The sequence below is a fragment of the Cricetulus griseus genome (assembly GCF_003668045.3).
Source record: "Cricetulus griseus strain 17A/GY chromosome 1 unlocalized genomic scaffold, alternate assembly CriGri-PICRH-1.0 chr1_0, whole genome shotgun sequence".
Lineage (NCBI taxonomy): Eukaryota > Metazoa > Chordata > Mammalia > Rodentia > Cricetidae > Cricetulus > Cricetulus griseus.
The window spans coordinates 113,669,418-113,682,215 of record NW_023276806.1 but is presented as its reverse complement, the minus strand read 5'-3'; the positions used below and the strand labels follow the sequence as shown (position 1 = coordinate 113,682,215).

Sequence of the window (12,798 nt, the reverse complement as noted above, 5' to 3'; positions counted from 1 at the left end):
TTTATAACCCTGGTTGTCTCTGAACTCATTCTGTTGCCCAGGCTAGCATTAACTCCCACTTGTGATCCTCCTGCCTTAGCCCCCCGCATGCTGGGATTATAGGCACCACCTTACCCAGAACCTTACATCCTGTACTTCAAGGAGACTTTCTTGGCGGGGGATGTAGCACAATGGGAGAGTACTTGTTTACCATGAACAAGCCCCTGAGCTAGTGCTCAGCACCTCAGGGCGTGTGAAAGGGGCTACCTCAGATTTTCTCTATGCACGTACCAACCTGGAATAAAAAGGCACTTGTCTCAAATGAGTCCTGTTCTTTTACAACTTAAGAAAAACAAAACTCACACTCAGTCAATCTTATTTCCAATGTTCTTCACTATATACCAAAGAGTTTTAATTTTCAATTACATATTTAATGTTTACACCAGACCATTTGATTTAATATAGAAGCAACATGGTTGCATTCAATAGAAAAAATTAGAGTTAAACTAACAAGAGATTCCATACCAGAAATGAAATGAAATATTGCTTAATTCGCTTTCTCTCTTTCCTCTCTCTCCTCCCTCTCTCTCTCTCTCTCTCTCTCTCTCTCTCTCTCTCTTTCTCTCTCTCTCTCTCTCTTTTTCTGGAAAACTGAGAGCTGGAGGAGGAATCATCCCTACTCTTTCCCATACTTTCTCTTCACCTGGCTCAACTCACCAAGAACCACCAAGACATTTGCCAGCTAAGATGACAGATGGTGGTAAAACTGCCTACTCCAAGTGGGAGCAGGAATACATAGATATAAGCTGTCAGACGAGCTTGCACTACATTCTCAATAAATCTCAATTTCTTCTCTGCTCAAAGGCCCAGTTATCAGCATATTGATGAACATACAAATCACCAAAACATCCAACAACTTAAGAAAAACATTTTTAAAAATCCTAGAACAGCTAGAGGGAAATGTATTAAACATTATGTAGTGAAATAGAATTAAAACTCTGTACACATAAGCTACATAAGAAAAAACTTTGGGGGGGGTAGTGGCAGATGCCTTTAATCCCAGCACTCAGGGAGACAGAGGCAGGTGGATCTCTGTGAGTTTGAGGCTAGCCTGGTTTACAGAATGCATTCCAGAGCTACACAGAGACACTGTGTCTAGAAAAACCCAAATAAATAAATAAATGAAAGAAAAGGGGAAAAAAAGTTAATGAGAGTTTAGTATGTAAAGGACTGTCTGAAAATAACTTATTGTAACAGGATACCTGAGTCCAAAGGCACACTGCCACAGCACACAGAGTTTAGCAGGGCTTCCCATCTCTCTCAGAAGTGTAAGTGTAAGTCTGGTATCTTTACAATGTTCACTAAGGCAAAGCCTGGGCTTTCACTCCCTCCCACTCTAGTGCCTCTTCCATACACTTACACTGCTCTCCAGCCACCAGTCTAGCAAGCTCTTCTCCACCCTGCTTCTGCAAGGCTTATTCTCTCAACTCCCAGTTGGATCATTTTCTCTCCTCAGTGGTGCAGACACTATCTTGCTATTTTGTATCCCCACTTCCAGCATGGACGGGTCCGCCTCTAATCGTCCTCTGCTCTTAATAGTGTCTTTTCCCCATAACACTTAACACCATCTAAACAGTAGCAGGAAAATACATACAATGTTTACTTCTTGACTTTCCCTAGACTTATGTCTAACTTTCCAGGTTTCTGTTTGACAGATACAGATATATCTCAAGGCTTAGAACAGTGTGAGGAACATAGCAGATAGCAGATAACTAATGAATGCCCAAAGCAGTCAAGGCCCTCTTTTACTTCCAGATATACAGAAGATGGGCAACAAATCCTAAACAACCCAAAACACATTTACATATTGCATTTTTAGGGCCTGCTATTTGCAGAAAATATATATTCATTTCAAAGTCCATATATTTTAAAGCCATTAAGAACAGTTATTAACAAACATTAACTACCCATTAATTTTAATTTTGCTACTTAACATATTTATTGTAATACTTATTTTCCTATTTAAGTTAATCTCAAATGCAATTTTCAACCATTTTTGGCTTGATTTAAAAAACTTATTTACATGTACCACAAATACCAGGAAATGACAGGCTGAGAGAAAATAGTTACATTTTTGTAACCATCTTACAAACCTGAACGTCAAAACCTTCTAGAGCCTCTATTTCTACTTTTGTAAAGGGGGTGGACAAGTCAGATGGTCTCTTAAGACACCACAAGTATAAAACCTTCTGGTGATTTATACAAATCAACTAGGTTACACAATCTACATATACACATTTAAAACACTCATTAGAATCATAAAATTATTACGCTCAGCAGAACTTGAGAAGTTAACAAACCCAGTCCTGCCCGATCTTATAAGGAGAAAACTCAGATGTTTGAATACTTCTTAAAATACACTTGCCTATCAGGCACGAAGTCCTGACTAGGTTTGATCCCCAGCCCGGGGTTATTTTTGGTCTCTCTGTGAGTGTGAAAGACAGGTAACTGAATTTTTTTCCTTATAGAAATATTTCAGATAGTCCCTCATTTATGTCTTTCCTAAAACTGACAATAATTCATGCTGTAGAAATTAGCTGTGGTGCACCTACCAAAAACAAAACAAAAAACTCCTAACAGCCTAACCCTGTAGTAAGAAAAAAAATATAAATTTATAATGAAATAAATTTACGGTAAGATCCTTATGGGCCCATATTGACTTTCTAAACCAAGACAGTACGAGTGACATGAAATGAGTTAAGGCATAGACAGTGCTTTAAGTTCAGGGCATCTTGTCTCAACAGTACGATTGCATGACTTATGGCTACATTCCAAAATGAGCTAATTTAATATTAACCAAAGGGACAGAAGGCTCCAAGCCCAAACCCAAAGTGAGCTCCCATCTAAACAGCATGAATTCTACATGCCCAGAGCACTGACAGGCACTGGATTCGAGGGGAATCTGATGTGGGCTGTTTAAGCGGCACACGTGCACTGCGATGGTAAGTGATCATTGGAGACCCACACTTCAGTATGTCAGCCTGCTACAAACACCTCAGTAACAGAGTGGAAACTCTTTAGAGGTTCGTGAGGGATGTCCAAGGCCCATCCAAGAAGAAACTGCAGACTCTCAGTTGGGTCTTTGAACTTAATCTCAATCCTGTACTTTACAGGGACGCCTTGTTACAAATATCAAGTTTTACGAACTTAGCACACAAGAGAAATCTTGAATCTGTGGGACCAAACCACACAATCCACACATGAGACCAAAGCAGCTTGGAGGCTGGGGCCACTTAAGTGTCACTGAGCGAAAACAACCCCCCACAACTGAAGACTGAAGCACACACTAACCTCCCCAAAGAGTCCCTTCTGCTCTCCGGAGCAAAAGGTCCCTATCACTTTTACTATTCACCCAGCACCCTGCCTGGAACTCCAACAAGGTGTGACTGTATCCTTCCAAACTGAAAAACAGTGTCCAGCAGCGCCAGGTACTTAATGACAAAGGAGTCAGCTCACTACAGCGTCTTCCAGCTTCCGTGACTTTTTCTCACCCCCAAAATAAAAACTAGGAGAGGAGCAACTTGACAAACTGTTTTTTAAGAATCACAAATGGTCCCTAACTGCTATAATAAAGCAATTACTCCTCCCACCCCAAGCAAACAGAGCAGGCGCTCGGAAGGCAGCAGGTCTCGGGTCCCCCGGCTGCACTTCCGTCCGCAGCCCGGAGCCTCCCAGTCCTCTCGCTGGGACCTAGCCTCTGCCGAGCCGCCCCAACTCCCGGGTGCCGGGCGCCAGCGCGTCCGGACTGGGAAGGCCGACACCGGCTCGCCCGGGCCGCCAGCACCGAGGGGCCCGGCTGGGACCAGGCAGCGCCGGGCCCGCTGCCCAGGCGCCGCCCGGCCGCACAATGGGCGCGGGCCGTCCCCCAACGCCTCCGCGCCCGGCGCCCGGCCCCGCTCCGGCGACTAGGCCCCGCCGCGCTCCGCTGCCCGGCCCTCGCGTAGCGGCGGCGCCGGGAAGGGACCGGCCGAGTCGGGCGCCGGCCGCAGTGGTAGCGGAACGCGTCCGGGTCGGGGGCCCGGGCCGGGCAGCACGGCGCCGCGGTGCCTCACCATGTTGGTGTCCTCCGGACCTCTCCCCTCCTCCTCCGGCTCCGCAGCGAATGGACGGCGGCGGCGGCGGTGGCGCCTCTCACGGGCTCGCCGGGCTCCCGCTCATGCGCAGTGCGGCGGCCCGCGGAGCGGCCGGGCCGCGGGAGGCGGAGGGCGCGGGCCCCGGGTGGGCGGCCTGGCCTGCCGGCATCCGTGGCGCGAGCGGCTGGGCGACCCGGTCGCCGGGGCTGAGGCCATGCGCCGAGACCCGCGCGGCGGTCCAGCGGGCGCGAGCGGGGCGCTGGCCGGCGCGTCGGCACCCGAGGCGGCGGGGCCCAGTGTGCGCCCCCACTCAGGGCGCCCCGGCCACGGCTGAGTCCTGTCCGCCGTGCGCTCCTAATAGCTCCACGTCAGAGTTCCCGGGTAAGTTTTGGGAAGAATCCGGGAGACTATTGCACCTAGAGTCACTGTCATGGTGGGCTGTCCAAGCTCGACCTAGCCTGGCTTCTGAGCTGCGGTCCAGAGGACGCGCGTGTGCTGCAAGGAGAAGGAAACACAGTGCTCCCTGCAGAGGAAGGAAATAAAACAGCAAGTATGGCTATTTAAAAAGCCGTCCACGGTTGCCCAGGTTTGTGTATGTCACCCGACAGTACCATCCGCGTCTTCATCACCAACATGAGTCTGTCTCCCTTCAACACGGGCAAACAACACCAGATAAGCCCTAGAAGTTAACAGCCTCCCAAGTTTCTACTAAAACAACTTTTGTAACTCCTCAAGGCCTCCTACTACTGCTTAGACCTAACCACGTGTTGAGAGTTCCCAGAGCCCTGTGGAGGCAGATCTTTGGCGCCACGGACATGTCACTCATTCATTCTTGCCATCAGCAGCCTGTGTACACTGATGTGGCTAGCTTCTTGCAAGGCCCTTAGAAAATAACACGTTAGCAAGCTGAAACTGGATCACACCTGTGGATATTCTCTAGGAACTCAACCTAGCAACCTAAAATATTAACGAATTAGACTGACTCTTGCTGCACTCCGTTAGACTTTATTGCAGCAATAGCTTGTAGGTTTTCCTAAAGCTCTTTTTCCCTAAGTGCCAACTCCAAGCGGTGATTCTTAGTTCCATGTGACCTCTTTCTCTTCTGCATTTAAACCTTTCCTCCTGGAATTCCCACCATTTTCCGTGACATGATTTACGTCTAGTCTCCCCTCCTCTGACCATTTTTCTTTGCTAACTAAACTCTTTGGTTTTTCAATGATGGGCTTTCCAGAACCAACCCCCAAATCTCTTCATATATTCTACTTCCTTGACTCCTGTCCATATCCCCAGTGAGTCCAAAATCTTGGCCAAAGCTCGGCAGTGGTATGTCCTAAACACCAATTCTGTTCATTCCACTGGCCTCAAAGCAAGCCTCCTTATCCCCTGCTTTTTTCATCATGCAAGCTAAATATCAGAACCATCCACAATGGCTCAACCTCATTTCCCTTAGTCTGAGCTTGCCAATGTTATCACCTGAACAAACCTGCATTCCACCTCTGTCCCATAGCCAACAGTCCATTATCTCTTGTCAGTAATCTCTTCCCTCCATCCCTTTTGAGATGTGGGGCCTGACCATGTAGCCCAGGCTAACTGTCAACAGCTCTGTTTGAGCTCCCAGGATTACAGGCATGTGTCGTGTCTCCCCCCCCCCCAATCCCTTCTTCTGTATACTTTACCTTCTGAACCAGAATTGTCTGTCTGCTATGCATACTAGAAATCTCTTCCTCACAGCCTCTAAGAACTGTCCTAACACGAGCCTCTCTGGAGTCATGGAGGTTTTTTCTCCTCATCTTTCCATTGCCCTTTTCATGTCCCTCCACACAAATGCAGCTCGTATTTTAGTGTTTGCCTGCTAAGCAGGATATACTTCATGTGTATGGTCCTGTTTTGTCTCTGGCACTCTAGCTAACATGAGTGAGGGCTTCCCGTGTATCATACTGTCTAAGCCCATGAGACTCAGTTAAGGTCTGAGGTATGCCCATTTGGTAGGGAGCATCGAAGCACAGAGTGGGTAAGTAATATGCCCAAGGTTGCACAGCAAGTAATAGAGCTAGGACTTAGACTATCTGCTTATAATATGTTCTCTTAACTACCACAGTTTATTTCTTACTCTGGACTTATGCAATTGGGGCATCTCATTTTACATTTCTATGACCCCTAGAGTATTCTGTTAGATTAAGACATCACCTGATAATCATTTGCCTCTATGGCCAGGGCAAAGACCTGATCACATGCATCTTTGAGGTAATTTTGTTTGTTTTATTTGTAGGTGGAGTCAGTGATGCCCTGGCATTTATATGGAGGTCAGAGGACAACCGCAGGTGTCATGCCTTCAACCTTGCTTAATGTGGGGTTCCTGTTGTTTTTCCACCTCATATGCCAGACTGGCTGACCCTCTAAGTGTAGGACTCTATGTGTCCTACTTTTCCATACCTTCTGGGAATTTGAAATCAAGTCTGCATGCCTATGAGGCAAGTGTTTTACCTACCGAGTTTTTAGTGTTGGGTGAGAAACTGATCCCTCTGTCTCTGTCTCTGTGTGTCTCTCTCTGTCTCTGTCTTTCTCACACACACACACACAGGGTGGGAGGGGAGTAGCAGTTAGATAAATTAGAGGAAAATAATCTGATAGCTCTCCATGGGTCTTAAGACTGCATAGGATTGTGGGTATACAGTTCAGAGGTAGAATGTTTGCCCTGCTCTTCAAAAACAGCCAAAACTACTTATAGTAATAACTGGACTAGATGTGGTGGCACATGCTTTTAATTCCAGTACTTGTTAGGCAGATGCAAGGGGAGGCCAGCCTAGTATGCATAATAAGTTCCAGCTCAGCCAGGGCTACACAGTGAGAGCCTGTCTCAAAAGAAGTTATAATAACAATGTTTGCTATTGTAGTAAGGTGTTCATGCTCCTTGGAAGATGCATATTATACACATGGTCATAGGGTAAATGTAATAGCAGTAGTACCTATCACTACATTTCCAGGCCACAAAACTGAATGTGAAATGGAGAATATGAATCATTATTATTGTGTGAGATAAGCACATTTATGAAAATTGCCCTGGTTATTTTTTTTATTTGCAGATTCTTGAAGATAATGCATAAGTTACAATATTTAATTAACAGAAGGTATTCATTAATATGATGTTTCAAATGCTTTAGTTTTTTTTCAAATACAGAAATTTGTGTGTGTGTGTGTGTGTGTGTGATGTATATTTGCAGGTGTGCACATACCTTTGCACACATATGGAGCCAGTGAGGAGATCAGATATCCTGCTATATCACTCTGTTCCTCACACTTTTGAGGTAGGGTCTCTTACTGAACCTAGAGTCAGGCTAGCTTTCAGGAACCTCCACTGATCCTCCTGCCTCAGCTCCACCCCCACCCTAGCACTGGGGTTATAGGCTGGCATGCCTCGCTTAGTATGTGGGTGCTGAAATCTGAACTCAGGTCCCTGTCTTTAAGCAACAGGCTCTCTTACCTACTGAACTCTCTCTCTCCAGCCCCTCAAATACACAAATTTAAAAACTACTTTTATAGCAGTAATTTTGGCTCAGTCAAAAGAAATTAAGATGAAACATCTAGCTGAAATCCAATATTGCATACATGCATACACACATTCTTTGTACACCCATAGCTATAATGGCATAGTATTTGCAGACAGGTGACATTCCAAGGTAAACCCATTTGGAAAATGTTGCTGCAAAAGCTTAAATTTTTTATGTTAAGGTAAATATTCACTGATAAGAATCATTGCAACTCTGTTTAGAGAAACATGGAAAATCAAAGAGACTATAATTCTACAATCTGTGTTTGGCAGCAAGAGAACTCTGAAAAGACAGATTGCTAGCATTTCTGGTGGTTCATTTAGCTAAAATGAAGCCTGCAGGCTAGCTCTGTATGCCCAACTTCAGTTTGAAAGCATGAGTCTGAGAGATGTGGCCACCAGCCTCTCATAACTTGGGTGGATGCCGTTTAGTCCTGTGTTTACATAAAATGTGTTTATTGGGCCCATATTTTGCAAAGTATTTTAGCCTGAATAAAATAACATGTAGAGCTTATTGATGCAGAGTTATAGCATGTTTGTGTCTGTGTATGCTAGAAATTGAACCCAAGGTCTCGTACATGCTGAGCACACCGTTTTTTTCTGTACTTTACCCTCAGCCTCCAAAGTAGAAGTTTTAAAGGAGAACCCTTTTGTAAGATTTAGGCCTTATGGCCCACAGGAAATCTATGGGGCCACAGGCCCCAGTTCACACCAGAGTAACGAGAGTGGGCTTAGAAAAACAAGCCTTTGCTGTCCCCTGCCCCAGTAAACGTTACCAGTGAAGCTGAAGGAATGACTGCCTGGGACTCTTTCCTCCACATTCGGAACCATTCGAAGAGGAATCCTTAATCAGGACAAAGGGAAAAACCTCAGGGAATCAGGCATCATTATCCACTTCATCAAAAACACGTAATACTGTGGTGGGTCACCTTCTAAAGAGAAAATAGCAATATTCACCAGAGCCAGCCTGTCACCTCAAGGTCCATTCGGATCTGCTGATTTTAGCTGTTTCACACTCATGGTAGAGGAATGGGCTTGGAGCAGGTAACAGTGTGGACTGGGAGGGTCAGCAATAGGAAACTCAGAGACCATCACTGCTGATGTCACAATGTCCTACTGTCCCAGAATGAACCCACCTCTCTTCCCAAGTAGGCTCAGTCCTTCCTACATGTGACCCACTCTGCTCAGAGATTCGTCCTGAACAACTCCAGTGGCAATGAGTGAATTCACTGGAGAGAATGCAGCCTCCTGTGGACAGGAGGCCACAGAACACTGCTGATGGTCCCTGGTTCTTTAGAAACCTTCCTAAGGCTCCCTCTACCAATGACAGCAGAAGACAATTGCCATTCAGTTATCACTGCTGGCCTGTCTTTATTAAATGGATAATATGTAAGACATAAAAGTGCCTTTCCAGGGCTTGGTAGTCTCAATTACAAATGAAAACACTGTGTGAATTTTTAATAAAATTTCACAAAAATCCTGTTTGTTTCATTGTTAGTTAACGGTCCCCCAAATCATGGAAATAGCCAGGTTTGTACTCCTATAATCCCAGAATGGGGAGACTGAGGCAGACCAATCTTGAGTTCCAGGCCAGCATGAGCCACGAAGTTCAGACCCCCATCTCACAAAACAGAAAAAAAATTCAAGGAAATATAATAATTTTCACCTTTCTCTCTTGAGAGTGTGACATTTACAGGTCACTCTGCTGACTAATGCCACAGTGTAGGCAAATTGGAAACTAAAATTTCCTCATAGTGACATTTAAAGAGTTTTTTGGTTGCTTGGTTGGGTTTTGTTGTTGTTTGGTGTGGTTTGGTTTGGTTTGGTTTGGGTTTGGGTTTTTCGAGACAGGGTTTCTCTGTGCTGCAGCTCTGGCTGTCCTGGAACTCTTTTTGTAGATCAGGCTAGCCTCAATCCTCCTGCCTCTGCCTCCCAATGCTGGGATTAAAGACATGCACCACTACTACCCCGCAACATTTAAAGTTTTTTTCTTTAAAGACATTATTTATTATTTAACATATCATTTAATCTAAATATATATTCAATGTAAAGTACTACTGAGATGTTTTATATTCTGTTTTCCAGATAGGATTTATATTAGATGAATACTCACACCGTCAGTGCACCCTAATTCAGAATAGCTACATTTTCAGCCCAGTTGCTGGGAGCAGCCCCAACTTAGGTCAGCTCAGGCCCAGACAGTAGCTGGTCTGAAACAGAAGAAGAATACATTTTAATTTTGAGCAAGCCTCCCTATGCTACTGAGCCTGACCTTGAATTAACCCCTAATTGGCCCCATCACAGTGGGTAATAATTTCAAAGAAATTATTTAGGATGAATAAGAGGAGCTTTGAGAACAATTCTCTTTGCAAATATTAGAAAACTGAGAAAATATAAATTATCAGGGTCAGGTTAGCCTAAATGAATGAGAATAATAAGAATAGCAAAATGCTCATATATAAGATGACGATTTTGAGGATACATCTATACAGAAAGATGGAATACCAGTGGAGAAATCAAAATGCAAAGTCCAACTGGCTTAATGTGTAAAAGACTAGGGAGAAGCTTTTAGGACAGTTGAGCAAGGAAATGACTGGCTGAATTCCTCACAGGTGAAAGGGTGCTGCAACTTAATTATCTGCAGGGAGATGAGTAAAGGCTGTGACCACAGCTTACTAGGGGGACCCAAACCATCAATGTTAGAGAAATTGATGTTTGGATATTGCCTTTGCTTTTGTTCTCTGCACTACTGAAAAGAGGGTCTCAATGGTTTTCTTGATAACCCTGACTATGGAAGGGATGGTTTGGGGTGGGTGTTGAGTCAGGAGGAAGGAAGCCTGAGGCCTGTGGCTGGGCAGGCCTGGTGAGCTCTGGGGTGTGGGGGGAATGACAGAACAACTAGCAGGTCAGGCCTAGCTGGAAGGAGCAGCCATTGGGAGGGATTGAGAGAGGGAGATTGTATTTATTCTCTATCCATAGGACTCAGCCTGTTGAGTAAGAGTACAGCAGTGAAGTAGAACACTATGCTTGTCTGGGCAGCTGTGCTGGGCAGAATACCTTGGGTAAATTCTATGGCTCACATCTCAGGTTCTTAATTTACTAGGGGTTAAGTTGGCTGATTTGGGGCCTGAGGGAGGCCTTAGTTTATTTCAGGTGGGAAGTGATCTTCAGAACTAATAAACAGCTTTGATAGGTATGAAGTCATTGCTTGGAATTTTCCACAACACCTCTGATACCTCAAGTTAAGATCTCTTAGGTTTTTGGTCTTTTCTTTTTTTTTTTTCTTTTTTTTTTTTTAAACTTACAAACTGGCATATGACATCAGCTTTGCAACTTCTAAACCAAAGCCTGAGGGTTTACATGAAATAGTCATGGACAGAAAACATGGTCTACTTTATCACTGTATGACTGGGTAAATGTCACCTTCCTTCTGTGAGCCTCAATTCCCCTGACTGGTAGCAAAAGTTTATATTAAATAAGTACTTTGTTTCCTTCTATGTCAAAGTTCCTAGAAGTATAGTTGTTTTAGTAAGTCGCCTGTTTGAACATACAGAACACCCGTGTATCACTACACTTTAGAATGCTAGAAATACAAAATAGAACCAACCACATAGTTCTGGAAGGCCTTCCCAAGCTACTCAACCAAGAGTTCTGTGTCAAGCCATATGGAATCTGTGAGAGGTAAGGTCTCTGAGAAAACTGTGCAAGTGCTGGAGCAGGGCCTACACAGCAAGCAGAGGGCTAGCTCAGCAACAGGAGAGGCCAGCTTGAGTTAACTGAATTTGTGCTTAAATCAAAGTGGTCATTTTACTGTAGAGGTGATAATGGCCTATTTCCTAACTTCTCTGGGCCCCCAGGCTTTTCATCTGTATAAGGCCTACCTCATAACCTTGTGTGAAGGGTAAAGGAGACAGTACACATAGGATAAAGTGACAAGTAGTGGCTGCTCATTCTAGAAGAGGTGACATGTGAATTGAGGTTTGAAAAATGGACAGCAGTGAATATCAAACTGAGATGATTTTGTTTTGTTTTCAAAAACTGAAAGTAACTTAATGAATTATGTACCTAGATCAATTAATTTGGAAAGAAGCAGTTCCTTTCAATTACATTATACTTGTATAACATTGAACTTCACAAACTAAACAATAACCCAGATCAGTCATGATCATAACAATATTGTAGATGCATAGCAAAGGCAACAGTGACAGGACAGTCTGACTTCTTGAAACACCAAGTTGACACATAGATTCTTCTGATAGCTGATTGGCTCTTGGCATCTGGAGACACTAAACAGCAGAGTCAGGTTTGTTGTTCATAAATATCTGTGTACCATTACCACAAATCTCCCCCAAATCTCAAGAGAATGTGGCCTCAAGATAAGCTGTGATGAAGATGGCCAGTAATGACTCAGGGAGTATTTTGTAACCACTCCATGATACAGAAGAAAAGTAGGGGGCGACACACTCCTCTCCTCTCTAGTCAGTGGAGCTGACACTGAGGTTTATAGGCCCTGACATATCATCTGTCTCTCATCTTGTCTGCAACAAGACACAGTACAAGACTCCAGATGTCTTGCACCAATTAGAAGGTGGCCAAACTAGTGAATGAGACCTTGCTTATTCCTTAATGCTAACTTGGGAGTTGCCTAAGACTATGGTTCAGTCATACAGGGTACTCTAGCATACTAGGTCCAATCCAAGCACCAGAAAATGATGATGATAATTTGACTCACAGAAAGTGAAACATTACAATTTATAAATTGTAACAATGAAAATTCCATTTACATGTCTGTGGACACATGCTGCCATTCTATGAGCCAAGAACCTGACTCCAAAACAAAAAGAAGAGACAAATCAGGAAATAAAACTAAAGACTAACATCCCTTTTAACTACACATGCAAAAATACTTCAAAAATGCCAGGCGTTGGTGGCACATGCCTTTAATCCCAGCACTTGGGAGGCAGAGACAGGTGGATCTCTGTGAGTTCGAGGCCAGCCTGGTCTACAGAGCGAGTTCCAGAATAGGCTCCAAAGCTACACAGAGAAACCCTGTCTTGAAAAACCACCACCACCACCACCATCACCACCAACAACAACAAAAAAAAAACCAAGTGATATAATATGATCCTGTCTCAAAAA

General features: G+C 44.3%; 2 protein-coding genes across 4 annotated transcripts in view; one reads left to right on the top strand and one right to left on the bottom strand.

Annotated features, from left to right (window-relative positions):
• Dcun1d1 (defective in cullin neddylation 1 domain containing 1) overlaps positions 1-4,224 on the bottom strand; it is a 34,231-nt gene extending 30,007 nt beyond the window's left edge. For both annotated transcript variants that reach the window (XM_027391990.2, XM_035451952.1), the window contains exon 1: positions 4,092-4,224. In XM_027391990.2, the coding sequence (XP_027247791.1) occupies positions 4,092-4,094 (3 nt within the window). In that variant the 5' untranslated portion in view covers positions 4,095-4,224. The remainder of the gene's footprint in view (positions 1-4,091) is intronic.
• Positions 3,702-9,136, top strand: LOC113832952 (skin secretory protein xP2-like). Of its 2 annotated transcripts, none has more exons than XR_004772146.1 (2): positions 3,702-5,135; positions 6,382-9,136. XR_004772146.1 is itself a non-coding variant. In XM_035451953.1 (2 exons), the coding sequence occupies exons 1-2, from the start codon at positions 3,887-3,889 to the stop codon at positions 6,456-6,458; spliced, it is 684 nt and encodes a 227-aa protein (XP_035307844.1). In that variant the 5' UTR covers positions 3,702-3,886; the 3' UTR covers positions 6,459-9,136. The 2 variants fall into 2 exon arrangements, 1 of the variants encoding a protein (XP_035307844.1); XM_035451953.1 differs by having other exon boundaries at positions 3,702-4,493.
• Positions 9,137-12,798: the final 3,662 nt, after the last annotated feature.

Excerpts from the sequence above, each read along its gene's own strand:
- LOC113832952 (XM_035451953.1), top strand. The coding sequence starts at position 3,887 with ATGGGCGCGGGCCGTCCCCCAACGCCTCCGCGCCCGGCGCCCGGCCCC. Across the intron at positions 4,494-6,381 it reads CTCCACGTCAGAGTTCCCGG|GTGGAGTCAGTGATGCCCTG; the intron begins GTAAGTTTTGGG and ends TTTTATTTGTAG.